Genomic DNA, 14290 nt, shown 5'->3' on the forward strand with positions numbered 1-14290 from the left:
GTTAATAAAGAGAATACTTAATGTCAATGAGGTGAGTTATAATGGGATTAAACTTCACAGTTATATTACTTTTACATTTGCTTAGTGTTCCTTCTCTTTTTGTTTTAAGTTGTAAAACTTATAAAACAAAAAAGCTTTCTCTCACAGCTTAAATTTCTATATCAAAAGAAGGTAGGGAGGCATTGTGCATTCTAGTAGCTGGTTAAAAGGAAGAATGCATAGATCCTCTCCATTATCTAATTTAGAGATACTGAAAACAATATGTCTAAAAAAATTGGGACTTTTGTGATTAAAATTGTTTGTCTATATATGAAAGGATGTTAAAAAATAATAGTTAAGAGACCAAAGATGACAACCACCAGAACCTTCCTTGCCTTTTAACGACTGATTATGCTCTGTGGTGTCAATGGTTATGGCATAGGTGCAGGGTGGGGGATGATGGAACACATCCCATCTGTTTGCTATTCTCGTATGGCATGATAAGAGCAAAGGATCTAACCTGGGCCCTGGGGAAACATCAAAAGCAAGAAAATTGAAGTAAGGGCCAAAAAATAAATCAACTGATGGCCTATGAGCTTTAGGTTCATTGGGGAAAATGATGAAAGTGGGGAGCAATTGCCATTGATTCAGGAACCTGTAGCCTTGATGGTTTCACAATGAATGGGGGACATGATCTCACTTATTTGTGGAATATAATGAACACAATAAGCTGTTTAACAAAATAGGTTCAGAGACATGGACATAGGGAACAGACAAACGTCAGAGGGGAGGTGGGTGGAGGGGGTGGGAAGAGAAAAACCACAGAACTTATATGCGTATAGGCATAACCAATGGACACAGACAGCAATGCAGTGAAGGTGTCGGGGGCAGGGAGGAGGATGGCAATGGGGGAAAAAGAAAGGAGCATCTTTAATAAAGAATTTAGCCATTTCACACGACCCTGTAGAGTGCTATGAAAGAGGTGACATTACATAAATTCTCTTGAAGATAAGAATCACTTTCTCTTTCTATTATTTTAATGTTTGGTAGTCACATGACGATTGTTTTAACTTAATTTTTCTTTTTTTTCTTTAAAGAAGCAGCTATACATTTATTATGTAATCTTTTGTCCCCCTCTTACCTGCTGCTGCTGATTCAATAGAGAGACACCCAATTACAAACGCCATTGATGGAAAGAACACTTGGTGGCAGAGTCCCAGTATCAAGAATGGAATTGAATACCATTATGTGACCATTACACTGGATTTACAGCAGGTATAGCGCCTCCTTCTGTTATTTTTTTACCGTATGCTGTACTTTACATCCGCACGTCTATTTTGTAACTAACAATTTGTGTTTCTCAATTCCTTCACTTTTTTTTTTTTAAATCAGGTATAATGCATTGTTTAAAAAAAATAATGCATTTTTTTAAAAGATTATTTTCCACTTTGAAATGGTAACTTGAATTTTCGTTTTGTGTCACTAGTAGTTCTTTGGTGAAAAGATCCTCTTTGTTATCATCCTCCATTGTTTTCCTGATACAGTTAACAAAGCAGCCTATTCATTTAGTATGTCGTTGTTTTTAAATTTTTGGTATTTATTTCTAAAGCACAACTATAATGAATTCACAGAGTTTAGCACCTATAAAGAGCTGATTCTGTTTTGACTAATGAGAATTCATGATGAAAATATAGATCAACAAAATTTCATGTAAGGAAAACATAATACTGCTATTTTTAACTTTTAAAATAATAAAATAATACAGTGTTCCCACTCTGCTCACGGTGGGGTACTGAAAGGTTCTTGGATAACCAGGCTCTGGAGCAAATCGCCCCTCATTATTGAGAGTTGAGCAAGCCATGGCAGTTGATTATTAAATTACACTTGGGCCACTAAATGAGGTAATGAGCCCTGCAGTTCTATAAAATTGATGTTGGAAGTTTGAGTTGGTGTTGCACACTTAATTTCTTTTTTCTGTTCACAATATTCCGGTAAGGCTGATGTAATTAATCAAGAATCACCAGCATCCCAACTTATTTAGGCTTGCAAATAGTATGGAATCTGGAAAAATATTCCCATATTTGTCTGTTCTTTCCAATTACAAAAGCCTACTTAATTGACTGACGCCTGAGACTAGAGGCATTGAACTCTTTAGCTCCGCCTATTTCTCCCTCATTTCCTGGAACCAGCTTAGGAGAGACTCAGCCTCTCCTCCCTAGCCCAGTGGCTTAGAGCACTAACAGAGTTTGGGATTAGTAAAGGGGATAAGGCCAGGATAATTATCACAGAAACTACATACGGGTCTTGTTTCCACAGGTGCCATAGTGAAAGGAAGTACCGGCCAATGAGGGTTAGTCACATTCTCAGGGGGCCAGATAGATACCAGGCGTTTCCACAATGGGAGGATGACCCCCTCTTTAGCATGTGGGTCCATTTTGTCCAGGGTGCACACATTCAGGAACTACAAAGAGTTAACCGCAGACCTTCTTTCTACCCAGCTGGTACTCCTCAGTACCTGAACAACTGGATAGCAGCAGGGATTCAGTGCTACAGCTAAATCACCGATTGCCCTGGATTTATTTCCACCCATACTAACAGCTGAATGTCCACTTTGAGTGAAAGGGATTTCTGAGGAAGTCTCAGAGCACTGTCCAGGAATGGCAGATCAAACTGCCACACTGATCAATCATGTTTTAGGTCAGTGGAGTCGTGTGCATGAATCGCCTGCAAATTCTAGCCTCAGAATGCACTTTATTCTGCTCCTGATACAGACAACATGGTCTTTTATCAGTCACAGCAGTTCTTCCCTTTCATGTGCTCATGGAAGGTCCCCTTTCCAATCAGGAACGAGTCTGCTGTCTATTGCTTTAGGTCATTTCCGAGGATAGAGAATCAATAAATAAAGATAGTTAATTGCTCTGGCTTACGCTCCACCTACTTTGCTAGATTGCACAGGGAGCAAGAGAGTCAATTATTAATATAATTTGCATAAATCACGTATTATTTTTTTTTTATTTTTTTTTTTTTATCCTCACCTGAGGACATTTTTCCATTTTTTGTTCAGATAGAGTGAGAGGGAGAGAGAGAGAGAAACATCGACGTGAGAGCGACACATCGAGTGGTTGCCACCCACACGACCCGACCAGGGCTGGGGACAAACTGCAACCAAGGTACGTGCCCTTAGTGGGAACCGAACCCGGGTCTCTCTGGACCGCAGGCCGACACTCTAACCGCTGAGCCAAACCGGCCAGGGCACGTATTATTTTTTTAGCTCAACCACAATGGTGCATAGTGCCCTGTGTGGTACAGTCACACGTTTTTACTAAATCATTTCCATTGAAAATACCTACCTTATTCATCCAAAGATTCCACCTGAAAGCCCATTTTTTAATGAAGTCATTTACATTTTCCTAAGTTTACTTTTCTTCTCCACATATCCATTTCCACATGGTATCTCAGGACTTATGTGAATTCGTTTACCTGCTATCTTCTTCCCATTTAGTTTAATGGCCTTAAGATCAGTGAATACTCGCAACACCTTGTTTTGAAAGTTCAGTCTTCATGACAAGTGGCAGGAGTCTGTTTATGAGATGGGTCTACCTGACGGCAGTCAGGAAACCACCTAGTGGATGTGGTACAGGGATAGGAGCTCATGTGCCCCCATGTCCCAGGCTGGTGCCCACTCATGTCGCTCTTTACTTCAGCCCTCTACTCCTTCCTGTGAATCAACCTCTCTGTATACATAACCTATAAAGTGAAATGAATGTTATTTCCGTCTAGCTCAGATTTTAATTTAGTCGGTGATTTAATGATGTAAAAAGTAAAGCAGGTTGGTAATTAGAATTTGTAATGGGTTCCTCGGATTGGAAGGGGCTTGGGAACTCTCACCTGAACTGAGGCTTGGAGTAACCAGCAGTGGAACAAGAGAATTAACTGGGGAACCAAACGTTAGGGATGCACATCTCTGCACTGGCAGCAGAGATGTGGATACACCCATGTCTTCATTGACTTCTCACAGTAAGTCCATAAGGCAACTAGTATTGTTATCCTTATCTAATAGCTGACGAATACTGAGACTTAGAAAAGTTAAGTGACTTGGTCTTCTCAACAGAGTTTATTATAGGCAGGGCTGGGATTTCCTCCTGAGTAATGTGAATTCAGACCCCAAACGACACCAGTATTTCCTAGGCTGGGATTTGAAGACCTAGCTTGGGGAGCTCAAGAGAATTTTTGGTATCTAATCAAGTGGTCAATACATTGTTTGGATTCAAGAAATACCACACTATGGTCTCCTGGTTTTGATGGGAGAATATAGCCAACATTTCTTTTGTAGTATAATAAGAGACTAGATTTTTTATTTTCTAGTAATTTTAGTATGGCTTTAAATGGCATAACTTCCACCTACATACAGCATGGAGGATTAATAACTTACTTGGCATAGTATGAACTATTATCCTGCTGGGAGTCAAGGGCAGCAGATATATAATAAATAGGTAATTATTACTAAATGTCAGTGATTCAGCAAGAGGTTTGACCATTTATTAGTCCTCATATATATTTTGAGATGTATGAATTCTAACAAGTACCAGTTTATCTTTTGTTATTTATATGTACTTGGTTTTTCTGTGAAATACTTTTAGTAAATTACTATAATTTGATTTTCCTTGATTAAATCATTACGGATTACACTGGGACATTTCTTTTATGTTTTAATATTCAAGATAAGTCCTAAAAAAATAACAATTTATTGTGAAGAAAGTTGCTGTTTATTTTATAAATGGGTTGTTTTTAGATTTTTATTCCTAAGGGATTATTAACTTTTTCTAATTCTATTATTTACACACAGCATATTGTGAGCAAATGATTTAATCATGTTGTGCTCCAACTACTAAATTAGCAAAAATAAATATTATGAAATTATGGCAAGAAATCTGAAAGAATGAAAATAGCAATATACCAACTAAATTCCATCAGGCAATTAGAGCTATTGTAATATCCTAGTAAAAGCATAAACTCTTAGAGAAGTTTAACTGTTCCAGTGATGAGTATGCAGAAACCCAGTATAATGACAAAGAAAAATATGCATCAATTTAAAAGACAATTAGTGGCCCTGGTGTGACTCAGTGGTTGTGCATCAACCCATGCACCAAGAGGTTGCCAGTTGGATTCCTTGTCAGAGCACATGCTGGGGTTGTGGCCATATCCCCAGTGGGGAGCATGCAGGAGGCAGCCAATCAGTGTTCTTTCTCATTGATATTTTTATCTCTCTCTCTCTCCCTCTTCCTTCCTCTCTCTAAAATAATAAAGACAAAAAAAAATTTTAATAAAATAAAAGGCAATAATAGGGGCTTAAAGGTTAATAGAATTTCCAAAATATTTCATTTTAGTCTCTTTTAAATCAGATTTTGCCACAATATGTGTTATGATATCTGGTCTCATTTTAAGACTTTTTAAATCTGGCCCTTCTCTCAGGTCAGCCTTTGGTTTGTTTAGGAAGAAAACTGACTAGCAAGCGGGGTCAAACACAGAGGGGCAGCTTTTTCACAGACTTTGTTAACATATAATGAGGTCATATTTCCTCCTGGATAATCCAGGTAGGTCCTGGAATTAGATGTGTTCATATGTAGGAACCCCCTTCACCACCATAAACAGTTGCTTCTCTTCCGGGTTTATCCCCCAAACTAAAAATGCAGTTATCAGGAAAGACTGTCTCACAGCTCCAGAGATCAATTTTAACATGTTCTTGACATAAATATTTAATTTACTGACCTCATAGAGGCCTATTTAGTGAGACAGGTTAACAATTTTAAATGAGAATTATGTTTGGAACAAGAGCGAATTAACATTTATATGCAAATATTACAATACTTTTAGACCCCATGTTAATGACAAAGAAGGATCTTTTTCTAAAGTCTTGGACCATTGATGTAATGATTGAACCCTTCTGTAACAAAAAACAAAAAACACATAAAATACATTATGGTATTTCAATGTATTACATTTTTTCATGTATTTAAAATTTATTTTGTTTAATAAGGGTAATCAAATTCTCAACCTTGAAGAAAGATCATTATTTTCTCATATGTGTTCTTTCCTCAAACTCTCTTCTTACTCATTTCTATTTTTTTATTTTATTTTTTTATCCTCACCCGAGGATATTTTTCCATTTTTTGTACAGATAGAGTGGGAGGGAGAGAGAGGAAGGGAGAGAGAGAGAGAGAAACATCGACGTGAAGGGACACATCGAGTGGCTGCCACCCGCACGACCAACCAGGGCCGGGGACAAACTGCAACCGAAGTACGTGCCCTTAGCGGGAACCGAACCCGGGTCTCTCCTGACCGCAGGCCGACGCTCTAACCGCTGAGCCAAACCAGCCAGGGCCTTACTCATTTTTATTAATAGGATCTGTTGTTCTATAGCTTAGAGAGCATTTTTAGCTTCACCTAATAAATAATGAAAAAGTGTGATAGATATAATTCGTAGTTATTCAACAGGTAGAAAGAGTATAAACAATATTCCTACATTTAATATCTCATTATCTAAAAAGGAAGAGAAGCCATACACATGAATGTATTAAAAAGTCATACAATATTTTAAAAGTCCCAGTTAAATATGCTATTATTCAACAGAGTCTATTTGAGGTAAGGCTTTGCTTTTGAAGACAGGTCTCTGTAAGGCATGAACCCATGACATGGTGACTGGATGTGTCTTTTCCTGTAGTCCCACTAGATTGTGAGTTCTTGAAGGCAGAGGTCTCTGATTGTTTATATTCATCATGATCTCAGTATTTAGCAGGAACTCAGCAGAAAGAATGGTCCATGGCTGCTCTTCAAACCACTGGATTTTTCCTTAGCACTCACTATTTGGATCACTGCTGAATTGATGAATAGAAAACTAACCATAGAGGAGATTGTAATCTACATTTTCAAAATGTCCTACATGAATACATCTTGTTTAGTATAGCAGAATATAACTAAAGAGACAGTTCTTTATCTGCTTTAGATTTTTTTTTTTTTTTTTTTTATAATCATTGATTCAATGTCACAAGTAGGATCTGTGGTTAATTAGAAAATGTATTCTCTCACTAAATGGATTTGTGCTGACCTTTTAGTCATTAATAAAGGTGGCAACCAACTTCAGTGTCTATATTGTACAGTACATTAGTTCTAATTAACTCCCCTTCAGCCTACTTTTAGTCACATTGCCCTTAGCAGTACAAAATCAGATCAGATTACTCCTTTTGCCAAAGTCTTATGGCTTCCAGTACACTCCGTGGGAAAAGCACAACGACCAACAAGGATTTACAAGCTCTTTACCTCACCCTGTCTCTCACATCTGGCTTTATCTCCTCTCTTCAGTTACCCCACTGGCCACTTCATTGGGTTGTGAAGGCCTTTCTACTTACTGTTCCTGCCTCAGGACCTTTGCATTTGCTGTTTTTTGTTCTGTCTGGAATTATTTTCCCCAATTTCCATATAGCATTTTCCTTACTTCCTTTGGGTATTCATTCAAGTGTCACCTTCTTAGCAAGGACCTCCCTGATAATCTTATTTAAAGTTGTAAACTCCTCTCTACTTCCTAACCCACTTTCCTGCTTTATTTTTCTCCATAAAAGATATTAACTTACTATGTACATTTTACTATTTGTGTTAAATGTTTAGCTCACTGTTCTAGATGCAATTTTCATGACAGTGGAGATATTTGGCTGGTTTTTTTTTTGTTTTTTTTTTTAATTGCCACATCCTGAGCACTAGAATAGTGCCCCACATATGAGTCACTTGATACAATTTTATAAATGAATAAATAACCGAATGAATGAATAATGCAAAACAATAGTCCATAATGTAAGAATGCTAATAAAGCCGAGAATTAAACAAAAGATAAAATGATCTCAATTTTCTTATGATACAATATCCTGTGTATATTTTTAATTTATAAAATTTCCTCTAAGTCTTGAGTTGAATAGCATGCAGTGATTTTCACACTAATGCTTTTCCAAAACATGTTCTAAACTTCCATCATATTGGTCACTGTCTATGTGACTTTTATAGCTTTATTTGTGAAAAGCATGTTTCAATCAATTTAACTCCCCTTTTGAAGCAAAGAAATCTGGGACTGTAATATTTTATTGATATGATATTATTTCCTAAATAATGTCAAAATGTCAAAAAGGGGGAGAAAGGAGACCATGAGGCTGTTCAAACAAGAGCATAGACATAGGCTACCATGTGTTTTGATATACAGTGCTGATCAACTACATTGTAGCAACATCATGAATATGTAAACGTTTTGGAGATGCAGATCCTATTTCCAATGGAGTTAAGACAACTGCCCTGGAAGACGATTCTTGAAACCAGGAAATAAATTAGAGAAGTGTTTATTTAAAACAGAAGTAACAATACAGAGAAAGAGGTTTATTAAAAATCTGTGGGAAAACATGTTAAAATTTGTATATGATGCTAATTCTTTTATGGAAATTCTGAATAGCATTGCTTAACATGGAATGTGGGCAGTTTTTCACAACTAATCTGATGTCTACACGTAAAACACAAGTGTGTTTCATAATGTAGGTGGGACATTGTGTGTTCTCCCATTTGAGTCCTCGAGTGGTCAATTGAGGCAATACAACTGCTGAGAGGAATGAATGAAGCCACTCAGATATCGGAAATACCAGAACATAAAAAAATATATTAAGCTTCAATGAGTGACAATATATTTTATTAGAGAATCTTTAATAAAAGGTGAATGGCTCCGAACACTGAGGTTTCATTTAGAAGCTCCAGCCATAACAACACCTATCAGTGTTCAATTTACGTGTTTAAACTTGCAAATGTTGATTGTATAATTTTCAAATTAAGGTAACAGGTAATAAAACTGTACACACAAAAAAGGTCATAACAACCTCATTAGCCAGATTGTGTCTAATTATTAAAAGTAATATATTTCCTGTCAAAATACCTCAGTTTTGTTTGTTTTTACAAATATTTTAATATGGCTTTTCTGCCAAATGTGTTGTCGGAAGGTTATGTAGATTAATCTCAACTGAAATGATGAAGAAATATCAACCTCGTAATGTAGTGCAACCAAGGAAATCAGCCCCAAACACTAATGAGCAGCTGCCTCTCTGTATTACGTCATTATGATTATATTAATTTAATGTGTCAGTTTGGGAAGCAGAGATGAATAATCTTCAAGATACAGAGTAAATATGTAATTTCGCTTTCTGTCTCACACTCTTCACTATTTCTGTGCTATCTTCTTGCAATAGTGGGTTGGAATATGTCATTTTCTCAATCACACTATTTAAATAAAATTTTCATTTTTGCTTTATCATTATCCTCACTGCCGCCTCTCTTAATGGATTCATTTCAAGTGATCAGCTTTCCATCATCAATGTTGAGAATAATTTATTTAATTAATGTTTCTGGCAATGTGACAATGTTAATAAAATGAAATAGAAAAATCAAGAAGTGGAGTGAGAAAGGAAAGCACTATTTCCAATGATGTTAGAATTTCAAGAAAATTTAAAAAGTCACAATGTAGATTTCACTCTAAGATTACAATTTAGTGTATTACAGTACACATAACTGAGATTTCACAGATAGATGACATCCTGATGTCATGATTAACATACCTCCAAGCAGCCCTGTCACCTTTTTATATATGTACCTAGGTAAAGATAAGTATGTACTGAGACACAGAGAAGATGCCAACCTGGTATGTGTCTTAGTCTGTTTGGGCTGCTGTAACAAAATACTATAGACCAGGTGGCTTACAAACAGAAATTAATTGCTCACAGTTCTGGAGGCTGGAAGCCTGAAACTTCTCTTTGAAGCGTTATCTCACAGAAGGGACAAGGAAGCACTGTGAGTGTCTGTTTTCTGAGGGCACTAATCCCAATCATGAGGGCTCTGACTTCATAGCTTAATCATATCCCAAAGGTTCCACTTTCTGATACCATCACCTTGGGGAATAAAACATCAGTATATGAATATTCAAGGGATACAAATATTCTGATCTTAGTAGTGTTTTACTCTATTGGGTAATATGATATAGAGAACCCTATATGTTTTCTTGTAGAAGAACCTCTTTCATCCCTGAAATGAGACCCATTTCTTTTTCTTTCCTTTTTTTAAAAATATTTTTTCTTTACTGATTTTAGAGAGGGAAGAAAGGAGAGAGAGAGATATATATATAAACATTGATGATAGAGAACATCAATCGGCCGCCTCCTGCATGCCCCCCGCTGGGAATTTAGTCCACAACCTGGGCTCGTGCCCTGACTGGGAATCGAACCGGTGACCTCTTAATGCATGGGTTGTTGCTCAACTATTGAGCCACACCAGCCTGCCAGGACCCATTTCTTACACTGCCTTTTGATATGTCTGCAAGTTCTTTGTCAAAGCTGTTGTTTTTGTCCACATCATTGTATTCACTGACAATCAACAATATTTTTCACTTTCTTTAAGAAGAGACCGTGTGTTCCTCAGTTACACTTATTTAAAATTATCCTTTTCTTCTCAACTCAAGCAGTATTTAACACTTTGGATCACATTTTTCCTTATGTCCAGCCTCTCAGAGTATGCTCTGGTTTATTTTTTAAACTGTGGTAAAATCTACATAACGTAACAATTGCCATCTCAGCAATGATTTCTGAGTGCATACTTCAGGGATTAATGCATTCACATTGTTGTGCTACCATCAGCAGCTCCTGGACTCTTTTTAGCTTGCAAAACTGAAAATCTGTCCCCATTACATAATAACTCCCCATTCTTCTCCCTCCTCCCAGCCCCTGGAAACCAGCATTCTGCTTTCTGTCTCTATGCGTTTTACTATTCTAGGTACCTCATATAAGTAAAACCATACAATGTTTGTCTTTTTGTGTCTGGCTTATTTCACTTAGCATAATGTCTCCAGGTCCATCACTGTGGTAGCATGTGTCAGAATGTTTTTCCTTTTTTTTAAAAAAAATATATTTTTTCCTTTATTGATTTTTGAGAGAGAAGAAGTGAGAGGGAGAAAGAGAGAGAAACACTGATGAAAGAGAACATTGACTGGCCTCCCCCTGCATGTCCCACACTGGGGATCAGGCCCACAACCTTGGAATGTGTCCTGACCAGGAATCGAACTGGCGACCTCTTAGTGCATGGGTCGATGCTCAACCACTGAGCAACACCAGCCGAAATGTTTTTCTTTTTTAAGACTGAATAATATTCCACTGAAAAATAAACCACATTTTTTTATCCACTCATTAGTTTTCTATAGACAATTGGGTTGTTTCTGTCTTTGGGCTGTTAATGAATAATGCCACTGTGAACTTAGCTGTACGGATATCTGTTTGAGTCTCTGCTTTTGTTTCTTTTTGGGGTATAAACCCAGAAATGAATTGCTGGGTCAAAAGCTAATTATATTTATTATTTTGAGGAAGCACCATAGTTTTTCATTGTAGCTACACCATTTTACATGCCCATCAACAGTGTACAAATTTCCAATTCTTGCATACCCCTGCCAACACTTGTCATTGCTGTGTTGTTGTTGTTGTTGATCATTGACATCCTAATGCGTTTGAGGGGTTAATGGTTCAGATTTTCTTTCATGATTCACAAATCTTCCTTGAGATAATTCGAGGTAAAATATTCTGAGAGATATATGACTCCTTTTAGCCATATGCTATTGGAAAGAATAGCTTGAAGAGTGCCTGTGTAAAATCTGAGTATCTTGCCCGGCCAGTGTGGCTCAGTGGTTGAGTGTTGACCCATGCACCAAGAAGTCACTGGTTCGGTTCCCAATCAGGGCACATGCCCAGGTTGTAGACCAGATCCCCAGTGAGGGGCATGCAGGAGGCGGCCAATCAATGTTCTCTCTCATCGATGTTTCTGTCTCTCTCTCCCTCCCCCTTCCTTTTTCTCTAAAATCAATAAAGAAAAAAATAAATAAATTCCGAGAATCTTGAAACATGACAAATACAAGCATTACATTAAAGGAAGTTAAATACTGGGCAATTTTGCACAGCGTGTTAATGTGTCATCAACAACAAAAAAAAACATAACTCAGTTAGGTAGGAAATGAACTGTTTTATTTATTATTTGTATAAATTATATTTTACAGTATAATTTTATAATATAAATATAATATGTTGAATACTAGTGCCAATAAATTCAACACTCATTTTTGTCTCTATGGAGTTACTAATGGCACTTTTTGAAACTTATTTTGTACTAGGCACTAGGAAAAATATTTTGCATGATGCAGATGGAATATTTTCAACTCTCTAAGAAAGATACGTAACAGATGAGAATATTTGCATCAGAGAGATTTAGTAACCTGCTTAAAATTCACAATTGGCAAGTAATAGAACCAGAGTCCAACCAGTTCATTTTTATTTTAGAAACTGCCTTCAATACTCCAAATAGATGTTCATGCAACTTGACTCCTTACCTGAACGTTAGAGTACTTAATAGTGTTGGTGCTTCTTTGCTCCATACGATATATATTGGCATGTATATATGATAATAAGTGTGCTACTCTCACTAAAAACTAGAATAGGTTAATATGAAAAGCATTAAATTAAAAAACCCTACGATTAAGTTAAAATTAGGACTTATCAAATATGTTATTAACCTTTAACATATATGTATAGAAATAATTTGAAATACTGAGTTGACTATTTAAATGTCTATTGGTGTTCTTGATCTCAAAATGTTTTGGAGTGAGTTAATATTTTATTAAATGCTAATCATTGGTTAATTTAAGTACTTTTCTTTAAATAAGTCATGCAGAATTTTGTGGGCCTTAGATAAGAAAATGTTTGGACAATTACAATTGCAATGGACTAACCACTATGCCAGAAGACTTGAGAAAGATTATTATTGATCCAAATTGATCAAAATGATTTTCAGAGTTTAAATCTTTATTTCTTCATTTTTAGTATGATTCATTGATTTTCCGAAGGAAGCACATTTAACTTCTTTCTTGTAATCACAATGAAAACCCTGCCTGAATATTTACATACCACAGCTTTAAAGTCCTTATTACTTATAGACAGAAAACAAGCAAAATTTTTAAACACAAAAATTACATGCCTTTTAATATCATTGTCAAGTATAGATACATACTGAAGTTTAAGTGCTAAGACAACTTGCTATAACAAAATGTTTTTTATGAACTTGTTTAGTCTATGTTAAATATATGCATTTCTTGTCTTTATTGTTGAAAGTATTACAGATGTCTCCCCTTCCCCCCACTACAGTTTTAAAAAGTTATATATCTTAGTCAAAAATATCTAAAGTATAGTGAGAAATTTAATAAAATAACATTTTATGCTTGAAATAAAATTAGTGCTGATGATTGGATTAAATGTCATGATTGCATATTATGTTATTTAAATGTAGGATATGTCAAAGTTCTTGGTAATTCCTTATGAATTTTTGTTACTTTTACAGCATCTATGTGGGTTCTGGTGACTGGCTTCTAGTAGGTGCCCAATGAACAGCTAATGAATAAATAGACACCTTTGCTGAATCTTCCTGTCTCTAACCTCTCTTCTTTGTGCTATTATGACATTACTTTATTATATTATCTTCCTCCTCTATGATAATGTTATATCAATGATTCCTTGTTCAAAATAGCGTAAATTGCGAATCCAGCCTTTTAGACGTAAATCAACTTTTCAGTAATCTAAGTCTTTTAAACATCCAATAAAGTTAGGAGGTGATGTGTGGTTTCTCCAGTAGAAGCCCACTTTAAGCTTCTGAAAGGGTTCAGTTTAAACAAAAAGAGGATGATATTCTAAATTGTAAAAAATAGACTCCTTTCTTTACAGTCCTTTTTTCAATTTGATGATGTTGTCGGTTTTCTGAGAATAATCTTTATTTTCTGTCTGTACACTAACTGCATTGACCAGCTTTAATTTTCTTGATTTTCATTTAAACTTTTCATTGCAAAATAACTTGTGAACTACATGTTGATAGAAAAGTACATTTTATCAAACATCTTTTTATTTATCTCTTTAAAATCATTACATTCTACTATTTCCATTATGGATTAAAAGGAATACTTTAACATTTTGTTCTTGAAACATTGGATTTATCCATTGGTACTTTCTTACTGGTTGTTTTCCCACATACACCTTGGCATTTCCTCCTGGGTAAAATAGCAAGTGTGGCTGCCTTTATGAATTTTTATGAGCTCACTTTTTGATATAGATTCTACTTTATTGGCTTCTAAAAGTTAACTAACAGCATTAATATTTGGGCTTATTTTATTTTAGTTCTATTCTGTACTCACACACGCATACACACACACAAAACA

At 35.9% G+C, this 14290-nt stretch overlaps 1 protein-coding gene across 1 annotated transcript in view; it reads left to right on the plus strand.

Annotated features, from left to right (window-relative positions):
- LAMA2 (laminin subunit alpha 2) overlaps positions 1–14290 on the plus strand; it is a 403470-nt gene that overhangs the window by 10169 nt on the left and 379011 nt on the right. The window contains exon 3 of the mRNA XM_036247762.1: positions 1142–1254. Within this exon, the coding sequence (XP_036103655.1) occupies positions 1142–1254 (113 nt within the window). The remainder of the gene's footprint in view (positions 1–1141; positions 1255–14290) is intronic.

The sequence above is a fragment of the Molossus molossus genome, unplaced genomic scaffold (assembly GCF_014108415.1).
Source record: "Molossus molossus isolate mMolMol1 unplaced genomic scaffold, mMolMol1.p scaffold_m16_p_8, whole genome shotgun sequence".
NCBI classification, from domain to species: Eukaryota; Metazoa; Chordata; class Mammalia; order Chiroptera; family Molossidae; genus Molossus; species Molossus molossus.